Below are 15,527 nucleotides of genomic sequence, written 5' to 3'. Positions count from 1 at the left end.
CATCACTTCCTCCCAGCCTGTCTGGACCATGGGAATTCCCCTCTTCAACAGGGAAGACAAGGATTTGTGCTTGGAATGGCCTTGAGCTGATGAAGATGAGCTCTTGGGGAGAAGCTCTTCCTTGTGAAGGTGGTGGGTAACCAGAATGGGTTGAACAGAGAAGCTGCCCCATCCCTGGCAGTGTTCAAGGCCAGGCTGGATGGGGCTTGGAGCAACCTGCTCCCAGTGGAAGGTGTCCCTGCCTGTGGAACTGGATGAGCTTTAAGGTGAATTCCAACCCAAATCACTCTGGGATTCCACAACAGAGCAGCTGAGGTCAGTGCTGAGCCCTTCCAGTTCATCTCGAGATCCTGCAGTGGTTCCTCACGTGCCAAAGGCAATGGGAGCAGGAGTGACAGAGCTCTCCCACTTCCCTCCCCATTTCCCAGCACCGGCTTTCTCTGGCCATCACTTATCACGTGTGGCTGCTCCCGAGTCAGCAGCTCCTCAGTGCCAGACAGGCAGAGCCTCCTCCTGCTCTCAGAGCCCCTGCTTCAGAGAACGCTTTATTTGTAAAGGGGAGCTCACTGCTTTACATAGAAAAAAACCAAAATCCTCCTCAAAGCACGGTGAAGTAGCTTCAGGGTTGGGAGAAGTGGGAAAGGAGGGAAAATGAACACTATAAAAACCCACGGGGAGCAAGATGTGGAGAGGGAAAGGCAGAGGTGGGAGGTGGGACCGGGAGGGGGCCCCCTGCCCCTCCTGGATGAGGATGTGTTAGCACAGGGAGGAATGAAAGTTTGAGGACACATTGAGGAGGGTCCCCAGCAGGGAGGGGGCCTCGTCACAGCCATGTTCAGGGCAAGGGACCCCTCAAGGGTCCCCGTGGGGGCACCCCAGGGGGCCTCTGTGCAGGCCTGGGGGGCAGGGGCACCCTCTGGTAGCCGTAGGGTGGTGGGCGAGGGGGCCCGTTGTAGCCGTGGGGAGGCATCAGCGGAGGAGGCCCACGCATGCCGTGGTGGGGCATGGGGCCTGGGTGACCTGTGGGGACAGAGCAGAGGAGTTAAGCACCGTGGGGAGACATGGAACAGCCAATCCCCCCCCAAACCCCAGCCAGGGGTGCCCGTGGTTCAGGCCAACATTCCCCCTCTACCAGCAGATCCCGGGGGAGTCTCCCCGAGGACCCCACAGGCCTCAGGAACCCTCCCTGCTGCTATCCCAAGGTGAGATGAGGGGACATCACCGTAGTGCAGATCCCCACATCACAACGGGCACAGGGAATGCCCTGAGACACCCTGGCTTAGCAGCTCTTGCTCCAGGACGCCTCCGGCATCACCTCCTTCCCATCCACCCACACTGAGCCTGGAACGATGGGCACCAAGCGCTGATCCCACCCACAGCAACGCACACACACCACCTCCTGCAGGCACCCACTTACCCATGGGCGACCCAAAATGAGGTCCTCGGGGCGGCATACCCATGGGTGGGGGCCCAGGGTGCGGCATGCCAGGCGGGGGCCGTGGGGGGGGCTGGCCCCCAGAGCCCGGGGGTCCTGGGTGATGCTGGGCCATCCCTGGTGGTCCATGGTGCACTTGCATGGGAGGGATTCCTGTGGGAATAACACATTAAGGGATGCCCACGGCAAGGGCAGAAGCTTAGAGCAGCTCCCAGTGCTTAAAGGGGCTACAAGAAGGCTGGAGAGGAGCTTTGGACATGGGATAGAGGGATGGGATGAGGAGGAATGGCTTCCAACTGGAAAAGGGAAGAGTTAGAGGAGATCTTAGGAAGTTCTTCACATGTGGGTGGTGGGACACTGGAATGGGTTGAAGGGAGAAGCTGTGGCTGCCCCATCCCTGCAGTGTTCAAGGCCAGGTTGGACAGAGGGGCTTGGAGCAAGCTGCTCTAGTGGAAGGGGTCCCTGCCTGTGGCAGGGGGCTGGAACTGGATGAGCTTTAAGGTCCCTTCCAACCCAAATCATTCCATGGAAAAGGAGATTAAAGAGGAGGAAAAGCAAAGCTCCCCCACAGGAGGCAACAGACCCAATAAATGCCACCTGGATGTCATTGTGTGTGGTGACACCCAGTGTGGCATGGCCCTGGGATGGGGCTCAGTAAGGAAGCACTTCCCTCAGGGATCTGGGGCAGGCTTCCTGCACTTGAAGCTTGCTCTGCTCCGAGCACAGAAACCTGGCTCCCCCAAACCTGCTCTTCCCCTATTCCTCTTCTCCCTCTCAAACCCAACAAACCACAACTTCTTCCCCTCTCCTCATCGTGGCTCTGCAAGGCCTCGGTGTGGAAATGCTCCCTCAGGCTTCCCTCTGCTGGGTGTAATTGGCTCCTCTAAAGCCTGGAAATCCCTTTTGTAATCGGGAATGAGCAGCAGCCATCTGGTCCCTCACAAAGCCAGAGCCACCAGCACACAAAGCCCCCTAATCAGCCAGGGGGGGAGAAGGGCCCGGCGCAGGGCTGGGTTCAGAGCAGGCAGGACTAATGCAAAGAAACCCCAAATTAAACAGCAAATTCCATTTGCATCTAAACCCAGAGCCTCCACATCCACACTGCTCATTCCCCGGGAAGACAGAGCTAAAAATGGCAGGAAATCCAAGAAACATTCTGTGCTCGTGTCTGGAATTAGCCTGGCAGAACTGCAGACTGTGAGAAGAAGGTTCCCACTTACTGGAATTATTTCACACCAGAGGAAAATGAGGAAGATCTGGAGCTTTGTCCAGGATGTTAACAAAGGGGTTGGGGTTTGTGGGACAAGGATTTGGGATTTCTGGGGTTTTAAAGGACCAGAAAAGCACCCAAGACCTTCAACACCTGCACCAGACCCTGCCCTCCTGCAACCTGCACCTTCACAGCGCAAGGAAACTTGACCCAAGTGGATGCTTCCCAGCAAGGCACAACTTCCTAAATCACGAAAGAGCTTCCCAAATGCTGCCGGACCCCTGCTCCAGGCTATTTTTTAACACAGTTTAGAACACCCAGCAGAGGATTCCAGAAAGCAGGCGCAGCACCGGGGAGGTGACGCACTCGTTCTACGCAGCCTCTCCCTGTTCCTTCACCAGGCTGCGGAGAGCATCATCCCAGGCAAGGATGTGGAGTTGGGAGCCCCCAAAACGATCCCATTTTATACAAGGGGAAACTCAGGGAAGCAAAAGGAGGAGAGGGGGATTGGGAGGAGAATTTATCCCACTCCCAAGAACTGGGGAGGTGGTGGGGGTTTCGATGGAGAAGAGAAGGCTCAGGGGATCTTACCGCTCCCTACAACTGCCTGACAGGATGGAGCAGGAGGAGGCTGGGCTCTGCTCCCAAGGGATGGGACAAGAGGAAATGGCCTCAAGCTGCACCAGGGGAGGTTTAGGTCGGACATTGGGAAGAGTTTATCCATGTAAAGGTGCTCAGGCTTACCTGGATGGTGCAATCCACCCGGAGGGAAGGGGTGCGGGTGAGGTGGGTGCCCCGCGGTGGGTGCAGCCCCAGAAGGGGGCCCGGGGGCACCGGCGCCAGGTGGCATAGGAGGGGGTGGCATGGCAGGAGGCATCCCGGGAGGCATCGCTCCAGGGGGTGGCACCGGAGGCGGGAATGATCCTGGGGGTGGGAGACCTGGGAAGAGAAAAAGCAGGAATGTGGTGAAGTGGAAAAAGCAACCCAAAAAGTGGTGCCAATAATTCACCAGCAGCTCCACAGGAGGCAACAACAACAGAGCTGGGGCTGCTGAGCCCGGAGAAGCTGTGGAGAGCTCAGAGCAGCTTCCAGTGTCTGAAGGGGGCTGCAAGGATGCCAGACAGGGACCTTCATCAGGGACTGGAGTGATAAGACAAAGGGTGATGGGTTCAGACTGGAACAAGGGGGATTTAGGTTGGAGATAAGGAAGAAGTGAGGGTGCTGGGACACTGGAATGGATTGAAGGGAGAAGCTGTGGCTGCCCCATCCCTGGCAGTGTTCAAGGCTTGGTTGGATGGGGCTTGGAGCAAGGTGCTCTAGTGGAAGGTGTCCCTGCCCATGGCAGGGCTTGGAGCTGGATGAGGTTAACCTCCTTTCCAACCCAACCCATTCTCCCCACCATTTACCCACCTGGAGGGGTGACACCGGGTCCCAGCGTGGTGACAACAGGGGTGGGGACAGAGGGAGGAGGAGGAGCATCAGCAAAGAGCTGATGGGGCCGATCCGCCTGCGAGAGTGGGTTCTGCGCTGCCAGCAGGCGCTCGGCGGCCGAGCCGTGCCGCTCGCCCTTGGAATCCTTCTTGAAGGCATAGGACACAGTGATGGGCCTGTTGCAGAGGTACTGTCCGTTCATGGCCTCGATGGCAGCATCCGAGGCATCAAAGCTGGCGAAGTTGATGAAGGCATAACCCTTGGAGTTGCCCGTGTCGGGGTCTCGCATGATCTTGGGTGTCTGCAGGATGACCCCGAAGGCGCTGAAGGTGTCGTAGAGCAGCTTCTCGTCGATCTCGGGGTCCAGGTTGCCGATGAAGATGTTGGCCCCCACGTCCAGGTTTTTGTTGTGGGCTGAGGCTTTGTTCACTCGGATGGGCTTCCCGTACAGCTTGATCATGTTCATGATCTTAATGGCATAATCCGCGTCCTCCTCGCTGAGGAATTCCACGAACCCATAGCCTGCAATGAGCCCCAAGGCAGAGCTTGAGGAGAGCTTCCAAAGCCGCTTGAGTGAGGGGTGAGGAACCACAACTCCCTCCTTAAAGGGAGATAATCCCCCCCAGGGCCCTTCACCTCCCTCCCCCAGAACCCTCCTTCCCCCCTGCCATGCTCCAGGGGGATCTCACCTTGGTGCTGCCCCGTGACCCGGTCCTTGGGCATGTGGGTGTTGACCACGGGGCCTGCCTGGAGGAAGAGCTCCCAGAGCAGCGGCTCGCTCACCTTCTCATCCAGCCCCCCCACGTACACCGTGGCGTCTGCACGGGGGGGGAAGCAAACCCCAGTGAGCCTGGCAGCACCCGACAGGGGCTGAGGCTGAGAGCACCCAAGGCAAAGGCAGAGAGACCCCCGCAGCGCTCAGTGCCCGCTGTGCTCCCCTGCTCCCTAAGGAAACCCAGACCCCTCCATCCCAGCTCCCGTTACTGCACGTACCCAGTGCCCGCCTTGTGCCCGCCCCGGCCAAGGCTCCCCGTGTGCACAGGCAGCGCAGAGGCTCCTCACAGACACCCCCCCCCTCATAGACCCCCATCCCCTGCCCCTCCCCCCCCCCGCCCCTCACAGACCCCCATCCCCTGCCCCTCCCCCCCCGCCCCTCACAGACCCCCATCCCCTGCCCCTCCCCCCCCCGCCCCTCACAGACCCCCGTCCCCTGCCCCTCACCCCCCCTCCTTTCATAGACCCCCGTCCCCTGCCCCTCCCCCCCCCGCCCCTCACAGACCCCCATTCCCGGTCCCTCATTGACTCCCCCCGGCCCCTCACAACCCCATCTCGGCTCCTCGCCCCCCCACCCCCCCCCCACCCCTCACAGCTCCATCCCCTGCCCCTCACCCCCCACAGACCCCCATCCCCTGCCCCTCGCCCCCCACACTCCTCACAGCCCCATCCCCTGCCCCTCAACTCCTCACAGACCCCCATCCCCTGCCCCTCAACTCCTCACAGACCCCCATCCCCTGCCCCTCACCCCCCCGCCCCTCACAGACCCCCATCCCCTGCCCCTCCCCCCCCCCGCCCCTCATAGACCCCCGTCCCCTGCCCCTCACCCCCCCTCCTCTCATAGACCCCCCCCCCGCCCCTCCCCCCCCCCGCCCCTCCCAGACCCCCCCATTCCCGGTCCCTCATTGACTCCCCCCGGCCCCTCACAACCCCATCTCGGCTCCTCGCCCCCCCACCCCCCCCCCCACCCCTCACAGCTCCATCCCCTGCCCCTCACCCCCCATAGACCCCCATCCCCTGCCCCTCGCCCCCCACACTCCTCACAGCCCCATCCCCTGCCCCTCACAGACCCCCATCCCCTGCCCCTCACCCCCCCGCCCCTCACAGCCCCATCCCCTGCCCCTCACCCCCCTGCTCCTCATAGACCCCCATCCCTTGCCCCTCAGCCCCTGCCCCTCACAGCCCCCCCTCCCCTGCCCCTCACCCCCCCGCCCCTCACAGCCCCCCATTCCCGGTCCCTCATTGACACCCCCCGGCCCCTCACAGCCTCATCTCGGCTCCTCGCCCCCCCCCCGACTCCTCACAGACACCCATCCCCTGCCCCTCACCCCCCCTCCCCTCATAGACCCCCATCCCCTGCTCCTCAGGCCCCTCCCCTCACAGACCCCCATCCCCTGCCCCTCACCTCCCCTCACAGACCCCCATCCCCGGTCCCTCACAGACTCCCCCTGCCCCATCCCGGCCCCGCGCTCACCCTGGTTGCGCTCCGAGATCGGCCCCGCCGCCATCTTTGCCCCCTTCCCTCTCCCGCCCTCGCGGTGCCGCCGCCGTCACGCAACGGCGCCGTACGCTGTGACGTCACCGCGGGCGCCAGCCCCGCCCCTCCCTCCCCTTCCCCTACTCCTCCCGCGGACGGGAGGTGACGTCACGGCAGCGCGCGGGGAAGGCGCGGCGGCCATGTTGGGTGTGGGCGCGCGGCTCTGTCGCGATAGCGCCTGTCGTGAGCAGCGGCGATAGCGCCCTCAGGGGCAGGGGTCTCAGTGCCCGGATCTGAGTGCTGGGGGATCCCGGTGCTGGGGGATCCCAATACCAGGGGAATCCCAATGCTGAATGATCCCGGTGCAGAGAGATCCCAGTGCTGGGGGTGCCAATCCCCAGGGAATCCCAGTGCCGGGAGATCCCAGTGCCAAAGGATCCCAATACCAGGGGAATCCCAGTGCCTGGGTCCCCCCCTGCACCCCCCTTGCAGCACACACACACACACACCCCACACACACACGCACTCTCACACCCACACACACCCACGCTCACACCCCCACTCACCACACACACCCCACACCCACACCCACACCCGCACCCTCACACACCCACACCCGCACACACGCACACCACACCCGTACACACACACCACACGCATGCACACACACACACACACCCACCACACACACCCACACACGCACACCACATGCGCGCACACCCCCACACCCCCACACGTGCACACCCACACGTGCACACACACGCACACCCCCCACCACACACATGCACACACACACATCCCCCCACACACACATGCGCGCACACACACACACCCCCCACGTGCGCACACACCCCCCCCACTCGTGCACACACACATCCCCCCCAATGCACACGCACACACATGCACACGCGCACACACACACATCCCCACACACACGCACACACATGCACACACACACACACACACACCCCCCCACACGTGCACACACACACATCCATCCCCGCACACACACACACGCACGCGCACACACACACATCCCCCACACACACACATGCACATGCGCGCACACACGCACACACACACGCGCACACACACCCCCCTCACACGCACACACATGCACACGCGCGCACACGCACACACACCCCCCCACACGCACACACATGCACACGCGGGCACACGCACACACACACGCGCGCACACACACGCGCACACACACACGCACACACCCCGTTCTGACAGGCTCCGCACGTGCACATCCAGCCCCGAGCAGCCAAAGCTCGGCGGAGGTAGCAGGAATTTAATGGGAGGCAAGGATCCAGCGGGTGCTGGGGATCCCATCCCGGGCTCCTCCCCATGGCGGGGGCCCATTCCCGGGGTCCCATGGCGGCCCCGTGTCCTCAGGCAGTGAGGGCGCTGAGCCGGTCCTGCAGCAGCAGCAGCTCCTCCGCCAGCCCGGCCGGAGACGGAGCGAAGCGCCCGCGCTGCGGGAGACAGGGAGGCACATGGGGGGGAGAAAGGGGGGATGTGGGGGGGAATGGATGGACATGGGGGTGGGTGGATGGACGTGGGGGTGGGTGGATGTATAAGGGTTGGATGGGTGGACAAGGGTTGGGTGAATGGATAAGGGTTGGATGGGTGGACAAGGGTTGGATGGATGGATAAGGGTTGGATGGATGGATAATGGTTGGATGGATGGATACAGGGTTGGATGGATGGATACAGGGTTGGATGGATGGATAAATGTTGGATGGATGGATACAGGGTTGGATGGATGGATGGATAAGGGTTGGATGGATGGATGGATGGATACAGGGTTGGATGGGTGGATAAGGGTTGGATGGATGGATGGATGGATACAGGGTTGGATGGGTGGATAAGGGTTGGATGGATGGATAATGGTTGGATGGATGGATACAGGGTTGGATGGATGGATACAGGGTTGGATGGATGGATAAATGTTGGATGGATGGATACAGGGTTGGATGGATGGATGGATAAGGGTTGGATGGATGGATGGATGGATACAGGGTTGGATGGGTGGATAAGGGTTGGATGGATGGATGGATGGATACAGGGTTGGATGGGTGGATAAGGGTTGGATGGATGGATAAGGGTTGGATGGATGGATAATGGTTGGATGGATGGATACAGGGTTGGATGGATGGATAAATGTTGGATGGATGGATACAGGGTTGGATGGGTGGATAAGGGTTGGATGGATGGATACAGGGTTGGATGGATGGATAAATGTTGGATGGATGGATACAGGGTTGGATCGATGGATGGATACAGGGTTGGATGGATGGACGTGGGGTTGGGGGATGGATACAGGGTTGCATGGATGGACGTGGGGTTGAGGGGTGGATGTGCGGCTGGGCCGTGCCCTGGTCCCCCCGTGCGCGGTACCTGAGCCTCGGGCAGCCCCCGCAGGTAGCAGCGTGCCCAGAGCCGCACGGAGGGGCCCGCGGCGCAGGGCAGCAGCAGCCCCAGGGGCGGCCGCCCCCCCCCCGGCTCCCCCAGGCTCTCCAGGCTCGGGGCCCAGCGGGAGCGGTGCGGGGGGGAGCGGCCGCCCCTCCAGGGCAGGGGCTGGGCTGACAGCGCGCCCTTGGTCAGCACGAACACGGGCCCGGGCCCCGCACCCGGCCAGGGGCTGGCAGGCTGGGAACAGAGAGGGAACAGGGATCGGGGGGGGAAGCCAGAGGGAACGGGGAATGGGGGCAAAACCTGGCATGGGGCAACTCCGGGGGCGCACACGGCACCAGGAGGGGGTTCAGGGCCAGGGTGGACAGGGCTTGGGGCAACCTGCTGCAGTGGAAGGATGGATGGACATGGGGTTGGATGGATGGACATGGGGTTGGATGGGTGGACATGGGGTTGGATGGATGGACATGGGGTTGGATGGATGGACATGGGGTTGGATGGATGGACATGGGGTTGGATGGGTGGACATGGGGTTGGATGGATGGACATGGGGTTGGATGGATGGACATGGGGTTGGATGGGTGGACATGGGGTTGGATGGATGGACATGGGGTTGGATGGGTGGACATGGGGTTGGATGGGTGGACAGGGGGTTGGATGGATGGACATGGGGTTGGATGGATGGACACGGGGTTGGATGGATGGATATGGGGTTGGATGGGTGGACATGGGGTTGGATGGATGGACAGGGGGTTGGATGGATGGATATGGGGTTGGATGGATGGACATGGGGTTGGATGGGTGGACATGGGGTTTGATGGGCGGACATGGGGTTTGATGGATGGACATGGGGTTGGATAGGTGGACATGGGGTTGGATGGGTGGACATGGGGTTAGGTGAATGGGCACAGTTTTGGGATGGATGGACATGGTGTTGGATGGGTGGACATGGGGTCCTGGTGGATGGACATGGGGTTGGATGGGTGGACATGGGGTTGGATGGGTGGACCTGGGGTCTTGGTGGATGGACATGGGGTTGGATGGGTGGACATGGCGTTGGATGGGTGGACATGGGGTTGGATGGATGGACATGGGGTTGGATGGGTGGACATGGGGTTGGATGGATGGACATGGGGTTGGATGCGTGGACATGGGGTTGGATGCGTGGACATGGGGTTGGATGCATGGACATGGGGTTGGATGTGTGGACATGGGGTTGGATGGGTGGATGTGAGATTGGGTGAATGGACACAGGTTTGGGATGGGTGGATGTGGGGTTGGATGGGTGGATATGGGGTTGAATGGGTGAATGTGGGATTGGGTGAATGGACACAGTTTTGTGATGGATCAACATGGGGTTGGATGGATGGGCATGGGGTTGGATGCGTGGACATGGGGTTGGATGTGTGGATGTGAGATTGGGTGAATGGATATGGGGTTGCATGGATGGACGCGGTTTCGGGATGGATGGACATGGGGTTGGACGCCAGGGGTTGGAGCTGGATGAGCTTTAAGGTCCCTTGAACCCAACCCATTCTAGGATTCCATGCAGAGCGCCCCAGATCCACCAGGAGGGCAGGAGGGGGGTGTCTCATGCAGCATGTGGGTGCCCTCCCCATGGAGCAGCCCCCCAGAGCCGAGCCCTGACTCACGCTGGGCTGAGGCTCTGCAGTGCCGGGGGTTCCCAAGGCAGCTCCCGCCGGGTTCCGGAAGCGCTCCCGCTGCTGCCGGCTGTAGCGCAGGCCCCATTCCCAGACCTCCGGCAGCACCGTGGAGCCAGGCTCCCGGCCCCCGCTCACCGGGTGGTAGCTCTGGCTGCGGGGCCGGTGCTGCAGGGGGGAAACGGGAGCTTGAGGTGGGAGCAAGCCCCAAGCTGGGAAACTGAGGCACAGAGGGATGCGGCCAAGCAGGCTCCATCTCTGAACCCAACCCATCCCTGAACCCGGCCAAGCAGGATGGGGAGGATCCATTCCAAACCCATTCCTGAACCCGACCAAGCAGGATGGGGAGGATCCATTCCAAACTGATCCCTAAACTCAGACAAGTAGGATGGGGAGGATCTGTCTCCAAACCCATCCCTGAACCCGGCCAAGCAGGATGGGGAGGATCCATCTCTGAACCCAAACCCATCCCTGAACCCGACCAAGCAGGATGGGGAAGGATCCATTCCAAACCGATCCCTAAACTCAGCCAAGTGGGATGGGGAGGATCCATCCCCAAACCCATCCCTGAACCCGACCAAGCAGGATGGGGAAGGATGCATACCCAAACCGATCCCTAAACTCAGCCAAGTGCGATGAGGAGGATCCATTTCCAAACCCATCCCTGAACCCAGCCAAGCGCGATGGGAAGGATCCATTCCAAACGGATCCCTAAACTCAGCCAAGTGGGATGAGGAGGATCCATCCCCAAACCCATCCCTGAACCCGACCAAGCGCGATGGGTAGGATCCATCTCTGAACCCAAGCCCATCCCTGAGCCCATCCAAGCGGGATGGGAAGGCTCCACCTCCAAGCCCATCCCTTCAGCCCGTTCCTGGGGCCTTGCTGCGGTGCCCCCCCCTCACCAGGCTGCCGTGGCCCCGCTGCCGCTGGCAGCTGAAGAGGAAGGTGCTGAAGTAGGGGGTGAAGCTGCTGTCGTGCAGGGCCAGCAGATAGGCCTCGGTGAAGCCGAACGCCGCCGGGAATTGCCGCACCAGCTGCCACGTGCAGTCCAGGAACAGCAGGAAAACGGGAGCCTGGCAATGGGGGGACCCGCATTGGTCACACAGCTCCCCCCACGACAGGGGTGGGTGGTGGGAAGCAGCGGGGGCCTCACCTCCTCCCAGGGGCTGTCACAACGGAGGAGCCCCAGCCGATGGGGAAAGGGGTGTCCGGCTGCCACCCATTCCCGCTGGAGCAGGCTCTGGAAGCCGGGAAGGGTGCGGGAATGGGGGTCCCCCAGGAGCTGCACCAGCGAGGCCAGCAGGCAGTTCAGGTCCCGGTCCGACGGCTCTGGGGAGGGGTGAGGTGATGGGGGGGGTCTCCACCAGTGTCCCCCCATGCCGGGGCTCCTCATGGAGCTACCTTGCAGGAGCACGGTGCAGCGTCTCCCAGCCAGCAGCGATGCCACCTCCACGGCTTTCCTCAAGCAGCTCCTTAGGGACGGAAAGGGGGGGTCAGGGCACCCCAAAATGGGTCCCTGTGGGCAGTGTGATCACCCCACAGACAGCAGGTTTGGGGGCGGACACGCTCCATCCATCGTGGGTGTTTCGAGTGCGCGCCCCAGGAGCTGAAGCCCCCCCGTTGCCATCACTCGCTCACCGGACGTGGTCCAGCCACCGCGTCCCCTCCAGCGCCGAGAGCCACTTCTCCTCCGCCGCGGCGCCTGGGCGGGATGGGGGGGTCAGGACCCCCATGGTCGGGGCTGGGGGGTCCCCGCTATTGCCCCCCCCCTGCTCACCGGGCAGGCAGAGCGCCCGCAGCTTGAGGTGTGCGAGCTGGATGTCGGCCGGGCCGGGCAGCTCCGCGGTGCGCACCAGCACGCAGGGCCCGCGGCCCCCCAGCAGCAGCGCCTCCAGGCACCTGCGGTGGGGCACAGGGACCCCCGGGTGGGGACGGGCTGGGGGCAGCATCCCCAGGACCCCCCCGCCCCTTCTCCCCCATCGGGACTCACCTCGCGTCCTCGCTGCCCGGCTCCGACCCCGCGTGGAAGGCGGCGGCTCTGAGCAGGGCGCTGCCGCCCGGGTGGTGCCAGCAGAGGCGCTGTGGGACAAACACGGGGACCCCCCCCCCATTGTCACCCCCCAAACCCCTTCCCAACACCCCCCCAGCGCCCCCCGCCGCACTCACGGGCACCCGGCGCTCCTCGAAGTGCGCGAAAAGCCGCTTGAGGTCGTGGTCCAGGAGCCCGCTGGGCACCCACAGGTACCGGGGGAGGCTGCGGGTGTCCCCCCCGTCCCGTTATGGGTGGCGGAGGGAGCGTGGGTGCTCCTGTCCCGCCTTGGTTTGGGGCCACAGCGTGTGCGTGTCCCCAGCACGCACCTTGGGGCCATGTCGAAGCGCTCATTGACGGCGCTCACCCTCCAGCCTGTGGCTCCCTGGCGCTTGAGCTCCTTCTCCCAGTCCCGCAGGCTCTCGAAGAGCAGCGTGGCAGAGGAGCCGTCCTCATCCTCCTCATCCTCACCCTCGCCGTCCCCCGGCCGGGCTCCATCACATCCCTCACCTGTATCCCCCAACCACGCAGCCTCCTCCCGCGCCTGGGCAATGGCGTTGGCGACCTGCAAGGAGCAGGAATGGGGTTCAGCCCCCCAAAGCCTCTGCCCTGGAGGCTGTGGAGCACCCCAGGAGCCTCCCCGCCATCACCACCGCATCCCACCCTGCTCACCCGGAACGCCTGCGGAGCCAGCCCGTTCTCATGGAAGTGGAAGCGGAGGAGGCGGAAATCCCGGCAGAAAAGGGCCAGCTCCTCTGGGATGAACTTGAGCGTGGAGGCGCCCGTCAGCACCTTGGGCTTGGTGAAGCTGCTGGCTGGGGGGGTGAGACGGGGTCAGTGCGCGCTGAGACCTGCCCGACTCATCGCACGGGGCCGCCGTTACCTGCCACCAGCTTGCGGATGCAGGGAAGCGCCACCTCGTGCTCGCTGGGCAGGAAGGGCCGGGGGGAGCCGGGGCCCTACGGGAGAGGGGGGAGAGCTGGAAGCTGCCCCCTGGGAAGGGCGAAGGGGCCGGACCCGGACCCCGCTGCCCTGTCCCTGCTGGAGCTGAGCCCTTGACCCCCCTCCCACCGAGTCCTGCAACGAGGTGAACGCAATGGTCCTGCAGCCGGTGAGGATGGATGGGGTCCGGGATGGGGCTGGGATGGGGCTGGGGTGCCACTGGGATGGGGTGGTGGATGGGGCTGGGATGGGGTCAGGATGGGGGAGGGAAGCTGTGGAACGGGGTCCGGGATGGGGCTGGGATGGGGATGAAGCACGATGAGGGTTGGGGTCCCCTGGGCCGGGCGGGGGGCGGGCGGCAACGCGGGGTCCCATTCCCTGCCCCACTCCCTGTCCCTTTCTCTGTCTCTTTCCCGTTCCCTTGCCCCGTTCCCTGTCCCGTTCCCTCTCCCGTTCCCTCTCCCGTTCCCTGTTCCTCTCCCGTTCCCTTTCCCGTTCCTGATCCCGTTCCCGATCCCGTTCCCTTTTTCTTTCTCTTTCCCGTTCCCGGCCGCACCTGCGCGGGCACGAACGCGACGCGGCGGTTGGTGCAAAGCAGCGTCCCGGGGACGGAGCCGTCGCTACCGCAGCGCTGCCGCGCGCCCGCCGCCTCCTCCAGCACCAGCTCCCCTGCGGGGAAGGCCGCTGGGTGCGGGGGTGCCCAGGGGCAACGCGGCCCCCCCGAACCCCGCGGCCCCGGCCCCGGCCCTACCTGGGAGGCCGGGGAACGCCGGGCGGCGGCCGCTCATGGCGCGGGGACTTTGCCCGGGCGGGCCCGGAGCGGCGGCGGCGGCAGCGGAGCAGCCCCGGGGCCCCGAGCGCTGCCGCCTGCCCCGGCCCCAGCTCCGGCTCCGGTCCCGGCCTCCCGCCCTCCGCGCCCGGGGCCCGGCGGGGCGGAGCGGCGGCGGCGGCGGCAGGAGGGCAGCGCTGCCAGCGCCCAGCCCGCTCCCTGCCTGGCCCCAGGCCATTCCCTGCCCGCTCCCAGCCCGCACCCTGCCCGCACCCTGCCCGCTCCCTGCCCGCACCCTGCCTGGCCCCAGGCCATTCCCTGCCCGCTCCCCGTCCACAAAGTGGGATGAGCCCCTGGCCTCCGGCACCCCGTAAGGATGGGATTGGAGGGGGATCCCATAGCCCAGGGCACCCCTCAAGGGATGGATGGTGCGGGAGGGGGTACGCACAGCACCCAGCACCCTGTGGGGCATGGATAGCGCAGGTTGGGGTGCATACAGCTCCCAGCACCCCATAAGGGATGGATGGTGCAGGTTGGGGTGCATCCAACAGCGCCAGGCCCCCGGAGGTTTGGACGCTGCGGGATGGGGTGCACCCAGCACCCACAAGTGACGGTGCCCACCAGGCCCCGCGCGGGGCAGGGCTCCCCCCGCGGCCTCTCCTCGGGACGCGCCGCTCCGTGACTCAGCGCCCAGGAACGGGTTCTCCTCCCAGCCCGGAAACAGCAGCGGCCCCGCTCCCCGCGGCCACCCCCAGCGCCATGGAACCCCCAAAGCGCGCCCAGAGCCCCCGGGCTCAGCTCCTGCTGCGCAACACGGGGTGAACCCGGAGCCAGGCGCGGGTTTGGGTGCGGTTGACCCCAGGCTGCTCCCTCCTGCGCATCCCAAAGGAGCGTGGCCGAGTGCCTGGATCCGGCACTGGGAGATGGGAGGAATTGCGTGCAGGGACTGGAGCCAGGGCTGCTCTCCAAGGGCAGCGCCGGCTCGGGGTCACCCCGGGACACCCCGAGAGCCGGCACCGGCACAGACGTGGCGCTGGGAGGAAAGGAAAACCCTGGGAGCTGGGATAAAGAATTCCAATGAAAAGAGCCGGTGGGAAAGCGCTCCGGGCTCTCCCAGCCCCAAAAGTTTCCATTGCCCCGGGATCTGCATTTCCAAGCAGCCCCCAAACACAGCCCCAAGGCTGCGTTCATCCCGGTGAATTTTCCTCTTTCGGAAGCATTTAAAGCTTCAGCATCCAGCAAAAGGGCTGGATTTCCTTGGGAATCAAACCAGCTGAAGCCTCCCCTGCAACTGCAGCCAGGAAAAGGCTCTTCCAGATCACAAATGATGATGATGGGGGGGGTTTGGGGGAGGAGGGTGTGCTTCTTTAAATGA

At 63.8% G+C, this 15,527-nt stretch overlaps 3 protein-coding genes across 3 annotated transcripts in view; 1 reads left to right on the top strand and 2 right to left on the bottom strand.

Annotated features, from left to right (window-relative positions):
* Window positions 1–15,527, top strand: part of BOLA1 (bolA family member 1) — a 39,613-nt gene that overhangs the window by 12,183 nt on the left and 11,903 nt on the right. The window lies entirely within an intron of this gene.
* Window positions 520–6,385, bottom strand: SF3B4 (splicing factor 3b subunit 4). The gene is made up of 6 exons (XM_061442670.1): window positions 6,325–6,385; window positions 4,766–4,894; window positions 4,056–4,598; window positions 3,390–3,584; window positions 1,418–1,588; window positions 520–1,020 (listed from the first exon to the last, which is right to left on the bottom strand). Exons 1-6 carry the CDS (start codon window positions 6,356–6,358, stop codon window positions 836–838), a joined length of 1,257 nt encoding a protein of 418 aa, XP_061298654.1. The 5' UTR covers window positions 6,359–6,385; the 3' UTR covers window positions 520–835.
* On the bottom strand, window positions 7,559–14,275 carry MTMR11 (myotubularin related protein 11). Its single transcript, XM_061442680.1, has 14 exons — window positions 14,135–14,275; window positions 13,940–14,052; window positions 13,325–13,400; window positions 13,114–13,256; window positions 12,771–13,006; window positions 12,579–12,666; window positions 12,403–12,491; window positions 12,190–12,311; window positions 12,051–12,114; window positions 11,814–11,884; window positions 11,566–11,741; window positions 11,315–11,485; window positions 8,734–8,985; window positions 7,559–7,808 (listed from the first exon to the last, which is right to left on the bottom strand). The coding sequence occupies exons 1-14, from the start codon at window positions 14,169–14,171 to the stop codon at window positions 7,725–7,727; spliced, it is 1,722 nt and encodes a 573-aa protein (XP_061298664.1). The 5' UTR covers window positions 14,172–14,275; the 3' UTR covers window positions 7,559–7,724.

Source organism: Pezoporus flaviventris, unplaced genomic scaffold (assembly GCF_033815535.1).
Source record: "Pezoporus flaviventris isolate CSIRO_AGI_PZ_B2104156 unplaced genomic scaffold, CSIRO_AGI_Pfla_v1 ptg000237l, whole genome shotgun sequence".
Lineage (NCBI taxonomy): Eukaryota > Metazoa > Chordata > Aves > Psittaciformes > Psittacidae > Pezoporus > Pezoporus flaviventris.
The sequence above is the reverse complement of the archived record's forward strand: the minus strand, read 5'-3'. Positions and strand labels throughout refer to the sequence as shown.

Bases quoted from the DNA above. Each gene is read 5' to 3' on its own strand.
- SF3B4 (XM_061442670.1), bottom strand. From the start codon at position 6,358: ATGGCGGCGGGGCCGATCTCGGAGCGCAACCAGG. The intron at 3,585-4,055 runs GTGGGTAAATGG...TTCTCTTCCCAG, and splicing joins ACCCGGTGTCACCCCTCCAG to GTCTCCCACCCCCAGGATCA. The intron at 1,589-3,389 runs GTAAGCCTGAGC...TTATTCCCACAG, and splicing joins GGGTGGATTGCACCATCCAG to GAATCCCTCCCATGCAAGTG.
- MTMR11 (XM_061442680.1), bottom strand. From the start codon at position 14,171: ATGAGCGGCCGCCGCCCGGCGTTCCCCGGCCTCCCAG. The intron at 14,053-14,134 runs GTAGGGCCGGGG...CCTTCCCCGCAG, and splicing joins GGCGTTCCCCGGCCTCCCAG to GGGAGCTGGTGCTGGAGGAG. The intron at 12,667-12,770 runs GTGCGTGCTGGG...GGACACCCGCAG, and splicing joins CGCTTCGACATGGCCCCAAG to CCTCCCCCGGTACCTGTGGG.